The sequence below is a fragment of the Malaclemys terrapin genome, chromosome 4 (assembly GCF_027887155.1).
Source record: "Malaclemys terrapin pileata isolate rMalTer1 chromosome 4, rMalTer1.hap1, whole genome shotgun sequence".
Lineage (NCBI taxonomy): Eukaryota > Metazoa > Chordata > Testudines > Emydidae > Malaclemys > Malaclemys terrapin.
The window spans coordinates 135443088-135462999 of NC_071508.1; the positions used below are offsets into that span (position 1 = coordinate 135443088).

At 41.2% G+C, this 19912-nt stretch overlaps 1 protein-coding gene across 1 annotated transcript; it reads left to right on the forward strand.

Annotated features, from left to right (window-relative positions):
• Nucleotides 1-1486: 1486 nt before the first annotated feature.
• On the forward strand, nt 1487-19625 carry LOC128836160 (inverted formin-2-like). Its single transcript, XM_054026177.1, has 14 exons — nt 1487-2066; nt 3018-3160; nt 3703-3764; nt 5399-5501; nt 6310-6392; nt 7499-7599; nt 8355-8425; nt 8586-8693; nt 11255-11325; nt 13023-13140; nt 14079-14243; nt 14855-14957; nt 18673-18813; nt 19495-19625. Exons 1-14 carry the CDS (start codon nt 1487-1489, stop codon nt 19623-19625), a joined length of 1980 nt encoding a protein of 659 aa, XP_053882152.1.
• The last annotated feature ends 287 nt before the right edge of the window (nt 19626-19912 follow it).

Below are 19912 nucleotides of genomic sequence, written 5' to 3' on the forward strand. Positions count from 1 at the left end.
ATCATTACTAAAGGATTGGACTATGTGCTCTGGGAGACCACCGTGATATAAGGAGTGAGAAATTAGGTCCTAGTCCTACAGTTAGGTCCATGTGGGCACAAAGGGCTGCTGGTTTCCCTGAGATCTCTTTCAATTTGTCCATCCCTGCAACTTCTCCTATCTGGCTCCTATATAGATCCTATATCAGGTTCTTACTTGCAATTGTCTTGCCAGCAAGGGACCCTTCTGGTCCTCTTCCCATTCATTTGACACTTCCAATAAAATATGGGGGGAAAAGTTCACAGGGACTTCATTTGACCAGGCATTCAGAACTTGAACCTGAGCTTGCAAACACTTATGCCTGTGAGAAATTCCATTGAATTCAATGGGACTACTCACTTGCATAAAGCTAGGCATGTGTATGAGAGTTTTCTGGATTGGGCCCCCTGTTTAAAGCTGCATTAGCCTTGTTCATTTCTCCAGCCTTAGCCGCTATGTTGCTAATTAGCTAGTGACTTCACTGAGGGTAGGAAACTAATGTTTTCTGGCCTGTTGACAGTTCTAGTTTTTAAGACATACTGATACAACTACCTCTTTGAAACACTGAGGAATGTGTTGTGATGTGGTTGTATCAGCCTGGCTACTATAAAGGAGAACTCTGCCTCTCCAACCTATTAACATTCTCTGGGAGAATCCATAGAGTAGTGAATGTGGGAGAACCACTGGATATGATTTAGCTGAACTTTCAAAAAGCCTTTGAGGGGATCCCTTGTAAGAGGCTATGAAGGAAACTAAACAATCACAGGGTGAGAGATAAAGATCTACCATAGATTAAAAATTGATTGAGAGAAAAAACAAAAAATAGGAATAATTGGCTAATTTTCAAGCTTGTCTGCAATTTACTCATGCCATATGTAGGCTTCTAGGGCAATGAGCCAGCCCTGCCACATAACCCTGGGCTATCCCCAGGTGTAGACTATTTACTCATATTACCTACAGCTTCTTTCAGGGGCCTCTCATTTCTGAAGCCTAAGTAATTTCAGTGGCAATACTTAGGATTCTTGGATCTCAGGCCTGGGTGACTCATTCTAGGTGTGGCTTCCCCTGGGTTCCATCAGATTTCTGTTTGGTCTTTTCCCTCACAGGTGAATGACTGTGGGAAGCGGGAAGTGTTTGCACTGACTTCCTCTCAGTCCTTGAAGTAGGTGAAACAGCCCAATGAATGGATGAGTGATAGGGAAAGGGAGCAACAAGGGAAGCAGAATGATTGTTTCCCCTTAGCTAGTACCTGCTTCTCATTGCTTTAAAGTTGCAATGCAAGGGTGGGGAATACAGTGGAAACAATGCATGGGTTTGTGGTCTGGGCTTTGCTTTCATTGATGCTGGATTACTTCCTGACATGGACGTGTTAAAACCATGTTTAAAATAGAATTTGTTCGTGCAAAGCAGATTTAAACATCAACAGGTGAAATATTTCAAGTAAGGCCTGCTCCTTTTGTATTTCCATATGGAATTTTTCATTAGTCAGTACTGGAGAACCTCGCTAATCGATAGGCTTTATTATTTTGTAGAAGAGGAAAACAACATTGAGGAAGCCATGGAGAGACTTCCAGCACACAAGAAATGTCCAAATGGTAACAAGTTGGCACAAAAGAGATTGGTTCAAAAAGTGAACAAGTGTATTCAAGTTGACATGGACTTAGAAGAGGAGTCCCTCAGTGCAGATCAGTGCACTGCTACAACTATCTGCCCTCCTGAAACTCTAACCCTTTCACGGCAGCCACTAAGAACTTCAGAGAACTCTCCATCCTCCCAGCTACTGGCCTGTTCAGCACTGCCAAGGCAGTGTGCGTCTCCACTTCCTGCTCTGCCACCATCACCACTGCCCCCACCGCCCCCTCTGTGGCCTTGCGTTGGGCGAAGTACGGTACCTATGCCACCTTCTTATCCCCCATCATGCAGTAATGCTGCACCTGATGGTGCTTCTTCTGGACATGAAAGCGAGCCTTGTCCTAAGAAGGCAAAGACACCAACATTACGAATGAAGCCATTTGACTGGCAGAAGCTTCCCTGGGATGTGGTGAGAGGTAGGTGCTTGTAACACTGCATTCATTTAATGACTTTACAACTCTTTAAGAAAAACATCACCACCAAAGGTTAGGCCCTGATCACCACAAGCTGCTCCAAGTGGGTGGCTCCTTACACCTGCTCTGAGTCGTGTCTCCCCTTCCCCTCCCATCAAGCATCCCACTGCATAGTGGGGCTTGAGAAACTGGGCTTTTAGTTAGTAAAAATATTTGCTTGAGTCAGAGGGCCTTGGGGGTGAAGCACAGAACTGAGAGTCATAAGATCTGTGTTCTGTTTCCAGCTCTGCTAAGTGAGGCCTTTGACATGTCACTCAACCTCTCTCTCTCTGCCTCAGTTTCTCTTCCATAAAATGGGGTTATTACAGAGGGGTGTAGAGACTTTACTAATTTAATGTTTTTAAAGATTTTTGCGTAGAAGGGTCTACAGTACTACAAATTCATTTAGAGAGCACACTAATGTTTTAGCAATGAACTTCACCAATGTGTGGTATTGGTTTTTTTTTAACTGATGTTCTGACATTATTATTTTTGATGGAAGCAGCGAAACAGATCTTGCACTGCCAGAAAACATCAGTCACCAGCCCATTTCCAGGAGAGTTTATGCAGCCTTGGGAGTCCTTAAGTATTTTAAGCAGAGATGTTAACCTAATTTGAGCTCAATGTCCTGTGTGCGTATATTGCTACTCTGCAATATGTAGCCGATCAGCTAGAGCAAACAGAAGTTAGTAGAATCCATTCAGCTTGGCTGCTGTCTTCAGTTCATTTAATTACAAATGGCTGTAGTTTTCCTGATTTAATTAGCCTTCAAACTTTTGGGATATTGTCTGTGGGAACTGCTGCTCTTAGATAATTTCCCAGTGTTTCCCTTTTAGTAAGTAGTATTGCATTGAACATGATGTGCTGAGTTTACAGATGTCTCTGTAGCCAGTCTTATTACCTTATCTTTTTCAGAAAGTCGCTCCATGTGGGCTTCAGTGACCAGCAGCAGTGATGAAGTTATAGAGCCTGATTACACAAGCATAGAGCAACTCTTCTGTGTTTCACAAACAAGCCCTAAGGAGACAACAGTACCCAAAATAAAGGAACCAAAAGAGGTACTTGGGCATGCTTCACTTCTGGCTAATGTAAAGATCATGGAAATGACCCACCTAAAATGAAAAACTTTTCTTTTTAGTTGTCTCCTGTGTTTTTATACCATAGTTGACTCTTTATTCTTATTAGCCTTTCATAACGCAGTAAGATGCCAGGGATATAGTCCCTCCCCGTGCCTTTGATAGCATATGGCATATGCTTTTAGGGCATATGATAGGCAGTGTTACAGTAAACAATATTTCATTAGTGCCAATGAAGATTACATGCAGTCTTCTGGGTGGGTACTGACTGGGAGTCAGGCATGCTGGGGTACTCTGCCCCCTTACAGTCTTTGGACAAATGGCTTCTCCTTTCTGTGCCTCAGTTTCTCTAGCTGTAAGCAGATGATACTTGCACTCCTTTGTGAACTGATTTGAGCTTAACGTATGAAAAGTGCCATGTAAGTAATATAAACCAGATACACTAAAATCAAAAAGCCCTTGCCTATATTTTATTAAAATCAAGGAAAACGTTTCTTCTCATCTGATTGCGTTTTTTGACACAGATCACATTTATAGATATGAAGAAAAGCCTCCTCTTGAACATATTTTTGAAGCAATTTAAATGGTAAGATTTGAAGAGTACCTCATTGTTTGAATAAAATACAACCATGGTATGCAAATCCATTCAACAGTAATATTTTAGATCCCCTAAAGTATCTTTATTAGGGAGTCAAAATGTATTTTCTTTTAAAACAGTAATATGCCTGGCAATATATTCCTGGACCAAGTCCAGGATTGTGCTATAGGACCTAAGGGTGAATGGGCTAAGCATCCAGAAGGGGAATATTCATACATAATAACAAAGGAATCTTTCAGATTGGTGCATCTGCTGGGCATTAGTGACATAAATATTAATTGCTGACATCAAATGTGCATGGAGATTCCTGATTGGAAGTTCTAAATCCATTTAATAATTTAAAGAAACACTTCAAGTAATTTAGACCCAAAATGTAGTCAGTCTTGAGTCATCTTTTCTTTCAAGAGGAAAATAGCCTACTAATTAATAGTAGAATGTTGTCAAAATCATGGGCTGAATTAGCCCATAGGCTGCTGCGAAGGGGAGGAGATCGCAGCAGGTCCTTGGCCAAATCTCTTCCACAGAGATTTCCCCATGTGATCACGTGGTGAAGGTGCACTTTCTACACACACACACCATGTAACAGGACATCTCCACTGGAGCCACACTGCAATGTACTCCTACCGGGCCTGGTTACTCCAGGACCCACCTTTAAGAGGAAATCGGTACCATGGAGGGAATGTCCCGGAAAAGATAACTCAGCCCCAGCCTGTATTAACTTAGTATAAATGCTGCGCTGTGTGTGTGATGTAGGGGCGGGAGGATGGAAAGAATGGCATGTAGCCCATCCAGTCACTGCTTCCTCCCTCTGCATGGACCCTAAATGTAGAGAGAGGCCCACGTGGGATCAAAGAGAGGTTGGGATGGTGTTGCAGAGCTAGCTAACCCTGCTCTTCCATTTGTGAGTGATGAGATCCATGTAAGCGTGACCTCTTCTGCTCTCAGCTTGGTGGTCGTGCTCTATCCCAATTAGTATAGCAGCTGTGGTTTTGCAGAACCAACACCAGAATTTTTTGGATTCAAGTCAAATGTATCTTGTTTCACCAAGTTTGGGACAGCAGGGAGAGGTCAAGAGGGGGTTTGGATAAAACATTCTGGTTTGGGCCCATCCCAAACTAGTGAAATGTCTTCATTAAAGCAGAAGGAGAGTTGTCTGTTGCTTTGACTTCTCTGAAAGGTGGCGGGGGAGGAGGGGGGAAGGGAGAGGAGGAAGCTGGCAGGGGGAGAATCTTTTCCTATGATACTGGAAACTCAACCAAATGGAGCCCTCTAGGTTCAGTGAGCAAGCCAAGTGAAGTTCAAAATGTTGCCAAGAAACATAAACAAACAAACAAACAAACAGTGACAAATACATCAGGCTTCTAAAATTCTTCCCGTTTTAATAATCTAAGCAGGAATGTACCAAGAACCTATCTTGACAGTTTCCCGCTTAGTATCATCCTATTTTTCTAGCACACCTATGATCCTAGAAGTAAAGGTAGGTAAGCACAGTAGAGGGGAAAAGCAGTAACTTCCATTTGACCTTGATCCATTACTGATACAATGTTAGCTGCAGAATCGGTTCCTCTTATTTTTGGCATGTTACTCCTAGTTCTACTGTAGCTTTTAAGTCTTTCCTGCAGCTCGAATGAGGAGGTTGCTGACATGATTGAGAAAGGGGACAGGACCAAGTTTGATGCTGACACTCTGAAACAGCTAATCAAGCTACTGCCTGAAAAGCATGAGGTATTGACACTATCTATTCATTCTTACACATCTACAGCGTGCTTGGTTCTGTATAAAATACAGACGAAGTCACAGTCCCAGCTCTTAAGATAAGAACATATCAGAGGGTGGAGATGGATGGCAGGAGAGAGATCACTTACGTTATGTTCTTAAAACACTGGGTTTAGCACAGTGGTTCTTTTATATTGGCTGGGTGATAGTCTAATGTTAAAATATGTTAGCACTATGGTTTTCAACCTCTTTTCATTTGCAGACCCCTAAAATTTTTTGAATGGAGGTGCAGACCCCTTTGGAAATCTTAGACTGCGGTCTGCGGACCACAGGTTGAAAACTTTTGTTCTTTGGTAACGACCCCTTAGACGTAGTCTGCAGACCCCCAGGGGTTCATAGACCATAGGTTAAAAACCACTGTGTTAGCATATATATGCTTCTCTAAAGAAGCCAGATTTCCAGAGGGACTTTAGTGATAAGGAGGGAACCTTTAAGTTCAGAAGTGGCTGCCTAACTTGGGTGTATATTAATATTCATTTGTCTGGTGATAGATCCTCAGTCACGGACATGGACCCCATTGTGCTGGTTGCCATACAAACACAGAACAAAAAGATGGTGTAAGCTCTTTAGAGCAGAGACCATCTATGAATTTGCACTCACAAAACGGTCCTTGCATGCTCAATTGCCCACCTTGTCCATTGAAATACTCATTGATATGTGCAGCATCAGGCAGTCACTTTTGAAAAGTGGGCTCTGTGAGTACGGAATGCAATTACCAAATGCAATTATTCGTGTTAATGGATTTATTCCTTGTTAGATAGAGAACCTGAAATCCTGCAAAGAAAAAGCAAAACTAGCAAATGCAGACCAATTTTATCTCCTCCTCCTTAAGATTGCTAGGTAAGGGAAATATTCACTGGTGGGTGTGTGAGTGTGTGTGTGAGAGAGTTTTTTTTTCTCTCTCACTCTCTGTCAACATGGATCATCCCTGGGGACTAAGCCCACAACACTAGAAGCATGTGCTTCTCCTGCTTAACCTTAAGTAGCAACTCCTCTATTTGTAGCTGTAGTAGACTCCTTTCTTCTCTGCACCGGCCACTGTCAGGGGTCACATAATATACACTAAATAGTGGATTATGTGTGTGCCAGGCAGTGTTTGACCAGAGGAGCAACCTTCCTGAATTAACTGGGCAGACTGGCAGACATACTGTCATCTTTGTACTATTTATGAGAACACTGTGATGTTGTAAATTGTAGTGATGTTCTACAAAAAATCTGAAGGTTTGACTATTCCGCATTCACAGAGAGACTGTTTTTAACTTTCTGCAAAATGCTGTAGAAATGTTTGTATCTGTCTCGAACTGCATTTATTGCTTTAAAATAACCCCTTTAAAATGCTTTCTTGGCTATTCGAACATTCGTATACATTACTGTGGATCACTGAGCAGGATTCAGGATTTCCATGCTGGCAAACACTGCCTCTCATTTAAGAGGAGAAGCACAAACCCCAGACAAAGCTGTATAACAGGAAGCAGTGTGGTTTAGTGGACTGGGACTCAGGAAACATGGGTTCTATTCCCAGGTCTGCCACTTGCCTGCTGGGTGACCGTGGGCAAATCATTTCACCTCCCTATGCTTTAGTTTCCCCATTTGTAAAGTGCTTTGAGATCTACTGATGGGAAGTGCTAAGTGTTATTATTTTATTACCATAACTGCTATGATGTGTTTTTCTTGCATAGGTTGCAATATGATGTTGCCTTTGTGGGTGTTCTGGTGGGAGGGGGCATGATAATTGTTTATAGGACACTTGTCTAAATGTCTAAAACATTTGATTTATTTGTTTGATTTATTTGTAATCTAATCCAATGAGGGAAATATCTCACGTGGTGGCATTAAGAGAACAAGATAACACTTGCGCTGGTCTTAGTTCAGCAATGTGTTGCTGTCATGCTAGACGTGCTTCAGCTAAGCACGTCTGTATTTCTTGCATTGACTTTCTCTTTTAGCTACCAGTTGCGAATTGAATGTATGCTGTTATGTGAAGAGACAAGCAGTCTGTTAGATTTGCTATGGCCTGAAGCACAAATGATCAGGAGAGCCTGTGAAAGTAAGTGGGATGCAATTGTATCAGTGCTTTGTGCTAAGAGCCAAGTGAAAACTCACCATTAGTTGAAATGGAATGACACCTAGGCCGAGTGAGTCTCTTATTATCGAACAGGAAGCTCTGTGGGAGCACTAGCCACAGATTCCCATTTCTGGAATAATGCAGAACTGCAATTTGTACAGTTCAGCTGTGAGATGGAACACACAGAATGGGGGAATGCTTCTAGCAGATTGTGAGTAAAATATAGGTGTGCTGACTAACTCCTACCAAAGATCTCCACTAGTGAGGGGGAAGGTCCCAAATTCTACATATAGACGATTTGTTCTTTGTTTTAATGTCGGCTCATTTTTTGTGTGTGCAAAAACCATCACTTTTTTTTAACCATTGGGAACATGCACAGAAAAACACCTGATGTTGACCCTTTTGGCTTGATGCACTTCAGAAATTGTTCAAGCAGTTCTTCCTCCTATTGATTAATTTATACACCGACATATTCTAAACGTAAAGGGAAGATCAACTTTCCACGCAACTATACAGCCCAAGCCTACTTGGGACACTTTTATTCAACTTATTTATTCCTGTTTCTTTTTACATGCACAAACGAATTCTATGTCTGGCATGTTTCCAAAGCCATAAAAATACTGGCCCTGCATAATCTGAGAAAAGACCTTTGTGCAAGCCCTGTTTAAACTTCAGGAAAATCCAATTTCAAAGTCCTTCATTGAATTTATTTAAACCGTCCATTTTAATTTTTTTAGCACTTCTTACCAGTCACCGGCTGCCCATTTTCTGTCTGTTGATTCTTAAAGTTGGAAACTTTCTGAACTATGTAAGTAAGGCTTTTAAAAATCATTACATTTTGATAGATGGCAAAATATAATTGCAATCCAGTCTCCTGCGTATGTATAAAATAAAAATAACAAAAATTGAATAATGGAGCTTTTTTTAAGCTGAAACAAGGATTTTATTTGATTTTATCTATCTTTTAGGGGCGTCACACTGGAGATGCTGGTGGTTTTAAAATTAACACTTTGCTCAAACTAACTGAAACCAAAGCAAACCAAACTCCTATTACTCTGCTCCACCATATTTTGGAGGTACCACTGCAGTTTCTTACTGGGAAGTTAGTCTTGCATGTAATATATTTCCAGACGTACAATTAGCTAATGTTAATGTGATCTAATTTAAAATGTACCTCACTTACATTTTAAGATCTGCTCCTGCACCTGTTGTTGACAAAGGGAGATTTGCCATTGATCTCAGTGAGGACAGGATCAGATCCATATACAGTACCATCTAAATTATACCGAGGTCCTGTTCTTGACTTAACGTATAAATGGCCATACTGAGTCAGACCAATGGTCCATCTAGCCCAGAATGCTGTCGTACGACAGTGGCCAGTGCCAGATACTTTAGAGGGAATGAACAGAACAGGAGAATTTATCAAGTGATCCGGCCTCTGTCGTCCAGTGCCAGCTTCTGGTAGTCAGAGGCTTGGGGACATACCGGAACATGAGGTTGAATCCCTGACCATATTGGCTAATAGCCATTGATGAACCCATCCTCCATGAACTTATCTTTTTTGAACCCACTTATATTTTTGGCCTTCACAACATCCCCTGGCAATGAGTTCTACAGGCTGACTGTGCGTTGTGTGACAAAGTACTTCCTTGTTTGTTTTAAACCTGCTGCCTATTAATTTCTTTGGGTGACCCCTGGTTCTCATGTGAAGGGGTGAATAACACTTCCTTAGTCACTTTCTCCACCCATTCATGATTTTGTAGACCTCTAAAATATTGCCCCTTAGTCAGGGGTGGATTAGGGTTTTGTGGGGCCCCTGGGCCAGAGGAAGTTGGGGCCCCTCCCCACCTCTTCCGCTTGCAGTCCCCCCGGGCTCCTGCCAGGGTGCGGGGGCTTGCAGGAGTTCTGGGTGGGTGGAGTGGGGCAAGCCCCGGCTCCCTGGCTGGAGTGCAGGGCGGGTGGAGTGAGGCAAGCCCCCGTATCTCAATCCTGCTCCCCAGCAGGAGCGCCGGGCGGGTGGAGCTGTCAGAGTGCAGGGGCCCCCATTTTTCTGGCCCCCCCCCCAATTGGCCGGAGCCCATGGGCACAGGCCCAATTGGGCCAATGACTAATCTGCCACTGCCCTTAGTTGTCTCCTTTTTTCTTATCTGAACAGTCCCAGGTTTTTAACCTCTCTTCATATGCCCTCTCTTCATATGCCCTCTGTTCCATGCCCTTAATCATTTTTGTTGCCTTTCTTTGTATTCCAATTCCAATATCTTTTTTTTTTTTTTTTTTTTTTTTGAGATGGGGTGACCAGAACAGCCCACAGCATTCAAGGTGTGGGCGTATCATAGATTTATATAGTGGTTTTATGATCTTTTCTCTTATTTTCTATCCCTTTCCTAATGGTTCCCAACATTGTTAGCTTTTTCGACTGCTGCCGCACATTGAGAGAATGTTTTCAGAGAACCACCCACAATGACTTCAGCTCTTTCTTGAGTGGTAACAGCTAATTTAGACTCCATCATTTTGTATGTATAGTTGGGATTATGTTTGCCACTATGCATTACTTTGCATTTATCAGCTTTGAATTTTATCGGCAGTTTTGTGAGATCCCTTGATAACTCACCGTAGTCAGCTTTGGACTTAACTATCTTGAGTAATTTTGTATCATCTGGAAACTTTGCCACCTCACTGTTTACCTCTTTTCCCAGATCATTTCCCTGGATCACCCTTGTCCACATGCTTGTTGACACCCTCAAAGAATTCTAATAGATTGGGGAGGCATGATTTCCATTTTCTAAAAGCTTCTTTAATGTAATATCTCCTTGCTGCTCCTTTTGTCTCCTCTTCCTATCTTTGCACCTTCATTCATGCTATTCTCATGCTAGGGCCAATCTACCAAATGAAATGGATTTTCTGTCCTCTATTAGTGAAAGACCGAAGGTCAGGTTCTTGCATCGCACGGGATGGCTGGTGAACATTGGCCACAAGCCCTGGCGAGCATCACCCCAGTGAAAGGTGATCCTGCAAGTGGCATAGAGCTGGAACAGAGGCTTGTATGGCCCACATTCTCTCTGGTGCTGGCAAGGCAGGAAAAGGGGGTGTGGTTAGAAGAAAGGTGTCTTCAGGATGCTCCTTTGCCATGCCATTCCTGGGTTGCATTTTTTGCCCCCTTGTAGGTGTAATAGACCAGCGCAAGTCAGAACAGTCATCAGGTTGCTTTGTCAACACAGTGCAAATGGAGAGCATCTATAGGAACATACTAGGGTCAGAGCAATTCAAAGGAAACTTTACACATACACCTCTGATTTGACTTCTATGTGTTTTAGCTCTGCCCAAGAATCTGTTTCAAGAAGAGTTTCTTGTTAGGTATGTGGAGGATCTAGCATGGAGCACTTACTATAAGATGCAGCGTTTACCCTATATGTACCAATTATCAGATTACAACATAGTAGAGTTAGATAAACTGATATTCCCCGTATGTACAACTATGAGACTGTTTAAATCACTATAGTAAAAATAGGGCTAAACTTACCCCAGTATGTGTAAACCGTACTTTCTCAGTTCTCACTTTTTTAAATTAACTGTCTCGGTGCCCAAATGTATAAGGAAATGCACTATATAAAATAAACAAATTTCACTTACATTTTAGGAAGTTGAAAAAAACCATCCGGATCTACTACAGCTTCCCAATGACCTTGAATGTGTTTCAAAGGCAGCAGGGTATGACTCTTTTTTTTTTTTTTTTTAAATCTTTAATGTGGGATTCATAAAAGTACTTAGTCACATAAACCCCAGATTTAGGTGCCTAAAACAGGGACGTAGGCACTCAAGTCCCAGTTTTGGCGCTACTGCAATCTGCAGAACTCCTGTCGAACCCTTTAGACACCTAAACTTGCTCTGAGTCTATTTTTCCGGAGTCAGATTTCCCAAAGTGTCTATAATTCTGCCTCTGAACATGTGCACCGCTGCAGACTGCCTAATCCTTCAGAGTGATTTCACAAACCAGTGGGAGCTGGGCATTTGACTGCATAAGTCATACGCAGGGCCTGATCTGACCAGTAGGCATGCTCAGAGGCATCCTGCTGGATCGGGTCCGATTAAAAATTTGGCTGGATGAGGAGCCGCTGCCATCTGCCTTATAACTTTGTAGCTCAGTGGTTGGAGCACTTGCCTGGGATATGGGAAAGCCAGGTCCCATTTCCCCCTTCTCAGGCAGAAGTGGAGAAAGGATGTAAACAGGGGGCTCTCACCTCTCAAGAGCAGTGCTCTAACCACTGAGCTATGGGATATTCTGAGGTGGGGCTCCCTCAGTTAGAATCATAGAATATTGGGGTTGGAAGGGACCTCAGGAGGTCATCTAGTCCAACCCGCTGCTCAAAGCAGGACCAATCCCCAGACAAATTTTTGTCCCAGATCCCTAAATGGCCTCCTCAAGGTTTGAACTCACAACCCTGGGTTTAGCAGGCCAATGCTCAAACCACTGAGCTATCCCCCCCCCCCCCCCCCTTTCTCCTGCTAAAGCTATTCCACTATGGACAAATAATGAAAGAGAGACTGGACCCAGGGTCTCACCTTTTAGCTGGGTGACCATAACCACTGGACTACAGAGTAATTTTCTTTCTCTCTTTTGCCCAATGACTAAGTATTTATCCAAAGAGGAACACAGTCATTGAGGGAACATCACATCAGAATTAACATTATAATTGGTGCTGATTTATGCTATATGCATTCATAGAAACTGTATTCTAGGAGTCTGATGTTTTCCTTGCAGCTAGTCACTGAAAGAAACTCCATTTGGAGATGGACTTACATGGTCAAGCAGTTGCTAAATAATTAAATGCAAAGCACGTACTAATTTTAAGAAAATAGGGAGCATTTTGGCTTTAGCTTAAATTCTGAAGAAGTAGCTTGCTAATGCTGTTGGAAGGTAAAAGAATAAATATCCCATTACCTAAAGCTCAAATATGAGTATTGTTAGTATAAATATGCTCATCATATATTTATTAATTTAATGGTATTGGGGTTAAGCCATTCCGTGAGAATTTTCAAAACAAATTGCAAACCCAAAACCCTGTTGATTTAAATAGATATCCAGGTTTTCATTTGTAAATATGAAAGGAGGGGTGGCTTTAATGCTGCTTTAGCGGTTTATGTTTGGATGTACAGTACAATTCTGCCTCATGTTATGTGGATACAATGCTTTGCCTTTGATTTGATAATCAGAAACTGGAAGGTATGTTGGGACCCCTATGCTGCCGCCACATATGTTTTTGAGGTTCCCCATGAGTACAGAGGTCCACCCATTGGGATGCTATTGCAGGATTGGGATTTTACATCCTTCCTCTGTTAACAAAACAGGCTAGTCATTATATTGTTTGTGATCCTCTTGGTTTACTACCTTCCTGTGCAATTTTCAGAACCAACTTTGAAGTTATGAAGGCAGAGGCAGATGCCCATTTAAAGAAAATTTTGAAAATTGAGCAGAACATGTCATCAATAGATGATTTAAAAGCACAGTATGGAAAATCTATTCAAGTAAGTGACATGGGTCTGATCCATCTCATGCTTCCCTCTTCCAAGATGTCCTATCTCTCTAGGAGGTCACAAACAGGTCAGAAGAAGGGGTGTACCTTTATACCTAGATTGGAGGAGGGTCCTGAACCCTTTTTCAGAGTTCATGTGCAGTCACAGTATGGAAATGGTTGAACCACTGGTTCATTTAATCTCCCCCAAAAGCTAAAATTAAGCCTAGGTTTCTACAGTATACAGATGTACCACTGCGGCATGACATTGTCTAGAAAAGCAGAGGAGTTATTTCTGTTTTTTTACTTGAAAAACTGTTCACATTCCTGAAGAACAAAAAGACTCTTTTGTATGCATTTATAAGCATTGATTATCATGGGTCCAATCTAACTCTGCTTAACTTAACATAACAGGATCAGGTCCTTCCTATGGTTAGAAAGTAGGTGCATCTTAAACAAAACTAAACCCTTGTATATGTATTGCACATCTCCAAAGTAAATAATTCACTATCACACCATCCTTCAGAGTCTGTCATATTATAAAGAGATACTCTTAAAGCAGGGTAATATTAATTAAGGGCATGGAGGCAGTCGTGTTCCTCATAAATCTTCTGCTTAGTCATGTAATGCTGGCCAAGAACGCCAAGTGGTCATGTTGTGACAGTGACACTACATGATGTGTTAGGGGTAGGTGAGGTTCCCCAATAGTTACACACTTTTGAGGAAAACAACAAGTAATGTAATTACAAGCAAAGTAGCATTCTGTAACTAGTTCTAACTTTCCATGAATTGCTGTGTTTCCAAAGCAAGCAGTACTTAAAGTTCTCTCTGATTTTCTAAAAGCTATTGCACTGATTTGTTAACTACTTTGCCCCTCCCCTTGAGACTTGCGGGTAATTGAGATGCATGTTGCCTTTAACCTGAATAAATTGCATTGTAAATATGCCTCAGGGCCATATAAACCGTTGGAAAGAACTGGAGGAGGAGCTTGCCACCATTGAAAAGAAGAAGGCAGAACTTGCGGAGTACCTCTGTGAAGATCGAAACAAATTGTCATTAGAAGATGTGTTTAACACAATGAAAACCTTCAGGGATTTATTTATCAAGGCACTAAAGGTGGTTTACACTTGTGAATAATTAGGGCTAGATTGTGATTTGAATTTATCACCCATGCATGGAAGTATGAATTCCCCTTCCCTTCTAGTCCCCTTTACACCAATATATGGGCTACCCAGACCTTGGATCTGAGTGCATAGGAGTCAATGGGGCTATTCACCTGCTTATGTTCCCCCCACCTCCAAGCAGGTGTGCAGAGAATGGGTGAACAAACTACTACAAAAATCCACTATTTGTAACAAAGAATTAAGGACGTTCCAATCTCTTGGCCTCTCCTTAAAATGACTGGCTGGCCTCAGTGAAGTAAAAGCTAGCGATGTGTAAAAGTGAGTAAGCAAAACTGATACATTTTTAGAAGGGAGTAAAATCTTACTGAATAGCAAGACTCAAAACATGGTAGGGAAGGCCTACCTGGTGTTTACTCTGAAGAGCCTTCATTCTACCACTCATCCCAACAGCCCAGTGACTGAGCCAGAGCAGTGGGTATCAAGTGAAGAAGCATGTTTGGAATAGCTTTTGCTTATAACTGCAAATATCTCCGTCAGCTCTTCTCCAGTTAACTTTTCTCTTAGATGTTTTATTTCACATTCTATCTGGATGTTTGGACGTAGGAAAACCAAGAAAGGAAGGAACAAGCTACAAAGGCAGAGAAAAGAAAGAAACTGCTTGAAGAGGAGGAAGCTAAGCGGCAAAAAGGAAAATATGGAAATATCAGTAAGTCTCACAAAAGTATTTTGGAATTATTTGCTACTTTTAAGGAGAATGTATGTCTCTATAGATGTGGATGATCTGATTTGTGACTGAAAAAGCATTGGTTAATTTTCTAAGTCCTTGGCATACTTATTCCATCAGATATGGAAGAAATAAAAAAAAAAAACACTAATTTTGAAGCCCTTTTCACACAAGGATGATAAAAATGTACACACCTCTTTTCTTACACCCCTCACAATGGGGCTAGAGCTAAAAATAATCACTCACGGTAAACAATGCATTAGCAGAAATAGAGGCTAATTTCAGTTTGGAGGCTTCTGATTTCTTTGCATTTCTTTTAACACTCATTTGCATCTTTTTAGGATATGACTCTGTTAAGGAATATTTGAAACTAAGCTGTGTTGGGCAAAGCACATGTTACTCTTCCCCTTCTCCTCCTCCTCCTCACCCCCACCCCCGATTAGGGCTCTGATTCAGCAAATGCTTAAAGTTAAGCACATGCTTTGCTGAATAGGAACGGGATGACTTGCATTCTTAAAGTTAAGCATGCACCTAAGTGATATGCATTTTTAGTGTAAATGTGTGCATGTGTAAATTTAAAATTCCATTTATATTTTAAGTTCACTTTACATGAAGGTTTGTGCCAGTAAAATTTGATCACTTGATTGTTCCGAGATTGAATGTAAAAGGAGTATTAGCACAGCTGAACGGGATTCATGTAAATATTTGATTGGATGTTCACACACAAATATCTTGCATTTTTCAACAAGCTCTGAGTAAGAATCTGTGACCAAAAAAGCTCAATTCTTCTTCAGTCCTATTTGTTTTAACATCTATTCCAGTTATGGATCTTTAGAAACTTCTTCTAAAGAAAAATCTGAATGTTGATAACCAACCACAAGAGGGCCAAGATTGTCATTGGACAGACTGTATTTCCAATATGTTGTGTCATTAGCACGTAACAGTACATTTAATGTAAACTTATATTTAATATAGTCTTACTAATTAGAATAATCTACATTTTACTGTAAATACAAAAAGTAATTTAATATATTGGAAAGTTACTTAAATATAAAATTAAGAGTGAAATTTACCCCCTATGCAGAGAGACAGCACAAGACCCTCTGCACCATTTAAGCTCTCCAAATTGGGTTTAAGAAGGATTCAAGCAGTGTTGGCCCACTGTATCAGGGTGAATTTCATTCTATATGGGTATAACAGAACAAGGAGTAATGATCTCAAGTTGCAGTGGGGGAGGTTTAGGTTGGATATTAGGAAAAAAAAATTTCACTAGGAGGGTGGTAGCACTGGAATGGGTTACCTAGGGAGGTGGTGGAATCTCCTTCTTTAGAGGTTTTTAAGGTCAGGGTTGACAAAGCCCTGGCTGAGATGATTTAGTTGGGAATTGGTTCTACTTTGAGCAGGGGGTTGGACTAGATGACCTCCTGAGGTCCCTTCTAACCCTATTCTATGATAACTCAAACATGAGTTAGAAATTTGGACTGAAGTTTCTTCCTCACTATTTATTGCAGAAAACTGTATGCCTAGCTACTTCAGCACTTGTGGGCATTCTTAGCTGCAATTCCTATTCACATTGACTTTTATTAAAGTAAGCTGGGGGACTATCAGCTCTGATAAAGTTAGAACCTGGGTGTTATTTAAGCTCCTCTGAAAATTCCCATCCTATGTATACACCTAGACATTTTAGAATCATGGTAATGGTGTTTTGGGTTGTTTGTTTGTTTGAAATATATGAACTAGATTTCTGTTTTAAGGAGGAAAAATTGGATGGCAATGGATTAAGTGAAGTCCTATTAGCATGTACTGACCGGATGCTTAGGCCTTGATCCAGCAGAGAGTTAAGCACAGGCTTAATTTTGCTCAGTGAGTAGTTCTATTGGAGTCAATAAGACTACTCATATTGTATAAAGTTAATTAAGTGCATAAATCTTTGCAGGATTGGGACCTTAATCTTTGATTTACTGACACAAATGACTGTCACAAGTTCCTTCAAGCCAATATCTGGTTTCTGTATCTGTGCATATAATTGAGGATCACATATCTGCAGATGACAAGTTTCAGAGTAACAGCCGTGTTAGTCTGTATCCGCAAAAAGAAGAACAGGAGTACTTGTGGCACCTTAGAGACTAACAAATTTATTAGAGCATAAGCTTTCGTGGACTACAGCCCACTTCTTCGGATGCATATAGAATGGAACATATAATGAGGAGATATATATACACACATACAGAGAGCATAAACAGGTGGGAGTTGTCTTACTAACTCTGAGAGGCCAATTAATTAAGAGAAAAAAAAAAAAAAAAACTTTTGAAGTGATAATCAAGCTAGCCGAGTACAGACAGTGTGATAAGAAGTGTGAGAGTACTTACAAGGGGAGATAGTCAACGTTTGTAATGGCTCAGCCATTCCCAGTCCTTATTCAAACCGGAGTTAATTGTGTCTAGTTTGCATATCAATTCTAGCTCTGCAGTCTCTCTTTGGAGTCTGTTTTTGAAGTTTTTCTGTTGTAATATAGCCACCCGCAGGTCTGTCACTGAATGACCAGACAGGTTAAAGTGTTCTCCCACTGGTTTTTGAGTATTTTGATTCCTGATGTCAGATTTGTGTCCATTAATTCTTTTGCGTAGAGACTGTCCGGTTTGGCCAATGTACATGGCAGAGGGGCATTGCTGGCACATGATGGCATAGATCACATTGGTAGATGTGCAGGTGAACGAGCCCCTGATGGTATGGCTGATGTGATTAGGTCCTATGATGATGTCACTTGAATAGATATGTGGACAGAGTTGGCATCGGGGTTTGTTACAAGGATAGGTTCCTGGGTTAGTGGTTTTGTTCAGTGATGTGTGGTTGCTGGTGAGTATTTGCTTTAGGTTGGGGGGTTGTCTGTAAGCGAGGACAGGTCTGTCTCCCAAGATCTGTGAGAGTAAAGGATCATCTTTCAGGATAGGTTGTAGATCTCTGATGATGCGCTGGAGAGGTTTTAGTTGGGGGCTGAAGGTGACAGCTAGTGGTGTTCTGTTATTTTCTTTGTTGGGCCTGTCTTGTAAGAGGTGACTTCTGGGTACTCGTCTGGCTCTGTCAATCTGTTTTTTCACTTCAGCAGGTGGGTATTGTAGTTTTAAGAATGCTTGATAGAGATCTTGTAGGTGCTTGTCTCTATCCGAGGGATTGGAGCAAATGCGGTTATATCTTAGAGCTTGGCTGTAGACAATGGATCGTGTGGTGTGTCCTGGATGGAAGCTGGAGGCATGTAGGTAAGTGTAGCGGTCAGTAGGTTTCCGGTATAGGGTGGTATTGATGTGACCATCGCTTATTAGCACAGTAGTGTCCAGGAAATGGACCGCTTGTGTGGATTGATCTAGGCTGAGGTTGATGGTGGGATGGAAATTATTGAAATCATGGTGAAATTCCTCAAGGGCTTCTTTTCCATGGGTCCAGATGATGAAGATGTCATCAATGTAGCGCAAGTAGAGTAGGGGCGTTAGGGGACGAGAGCTAAGGAAGCGTTGTTCTAAGTCAGCCATAAAAATGTTGGCATATTGTGGGGCCATGCGGGTACCCATAGCAGTGCCGCTGACTTGAAGGTATATATCTGCAGATGACAGACAGGCCCTTAGCTGTAGCGGTCTCTCAGGATTTCAGAGTGCACTGCATCAAAGTATTTTGATATGTATTCTAATCTCATTCTTTATAGTTCAAAAAGGAGCTGAGAGACCAGAAGCATGTATCACTGATGCCTTATTAGTAGATATAAGGAAAGGCTTTCAGCTATGGAAAACTACTAGGAACAAGTCTGAGCCAGAAATTGTTCCCAAAACCTCGCCTACTGAAACTGGTAAGAGTACAGACCCAACTGCACTTGCAATGTGGCTACAACTATTAAACTCTAGTCTTCCATTACACAATGCTAAAAAGATATAGGTTAGGATTTTCAAAGAAGCCCAAAGGAGTTAGGAAGCTAGCTCTAAGGTGACCAGATGTCCCGATTTTATAGGGACAGTCCCAATTTTGGGGTCTTTTTCTTATATAGGTTCCTATTTACCCCCCCACACACACACACACACACGTCCCACTTTTTCACACTTGCTGTCTGGTCACCCTAGCTAGCTCCCTTTGAATTTCAAAGGAATTTAGGTACCTAACTCCTTTAGGCTACTATTGAAATCTCAGACATAAGTGATTTTATTTGCATTATTTTTGATGCTTTATAATGGACAAGAGATTCTTTCTCTGCTGCTTCATTTTTCTTTAGCTTCTGTTACTTCAGCTTCCATTACCTGAAGTTACCAGACAGTTACATTGTTGAAGTGCCTCACAACAGCTTGCTTCAAGGAACTAGTCTATATATTATGTGTGCAAGATGCTGAAATATTTGTTTTGATTTAGTTAATCAAGTGAGAAAGATGAGCTTATTTTAATGCAAACATGCATATATGCACTTTCCTATTATTTCTTTTGTGCCGTATTAGTCAGAATTTTATATGAACTAATTTAATTACATGTCTTGTATTGCCAGTATTGAAAAGAATGTCTTTCATATCGGACTGTCTAATGACAAGTGTAAGTAACACACATCTGGTGGTAACTTATATTCATATTATTTTTATACAAAAACTAGTAGCAGAAAGTAAAATTCCATTAAATTGATGAAAAGCAATACAGAGTTCAATGTATGGTACAGAAGTTCCACTGAATTATAAGGGCCTGTCCTGCCGTCTTTGTGCTCTCAAACCAGCCACTGACTTCTGGAGCTGCAGAAGCAGACCCCAAAACCAGTTTCTTAAGCAGTGCTAAGTTTTAATGAAGGCCAAATTCTCCAGCCCTTAGGCAAAATTCCAATTGTCTTCAGCAAGCAAGGACTTCAGCATTTGGTCCTTAAATAATAAACTCACAGATGTCAAAATGGTCTGCATCAATTGGAGAAGTGTGACTAA

Excerpts from the sequence above, each read along its gene's own strand:
- LOC128836160 (XM_054026177.1), top strand. The coding sequence starts at position 1,487 with ATGGAATTTTTCATTAGTCAGTACTGGAGAACCTCGCTAATCGATAGG. Across the intron at positions 3,161-3,702 it reads AAATAAAGGAACCAAAAGAG|ATCACATTTATAGATATGAA; the intron begins GTACTTGGGCAT and ends TTTTTGACACAG. Across the intron at positions 8,426-8,585 it reads TTGGAAACTTTCTGAACTAT|GGGCGTCACACTGGAGATGC; the intron begins GTAAGTAAGGCT and ends TCTATCTTTTAG.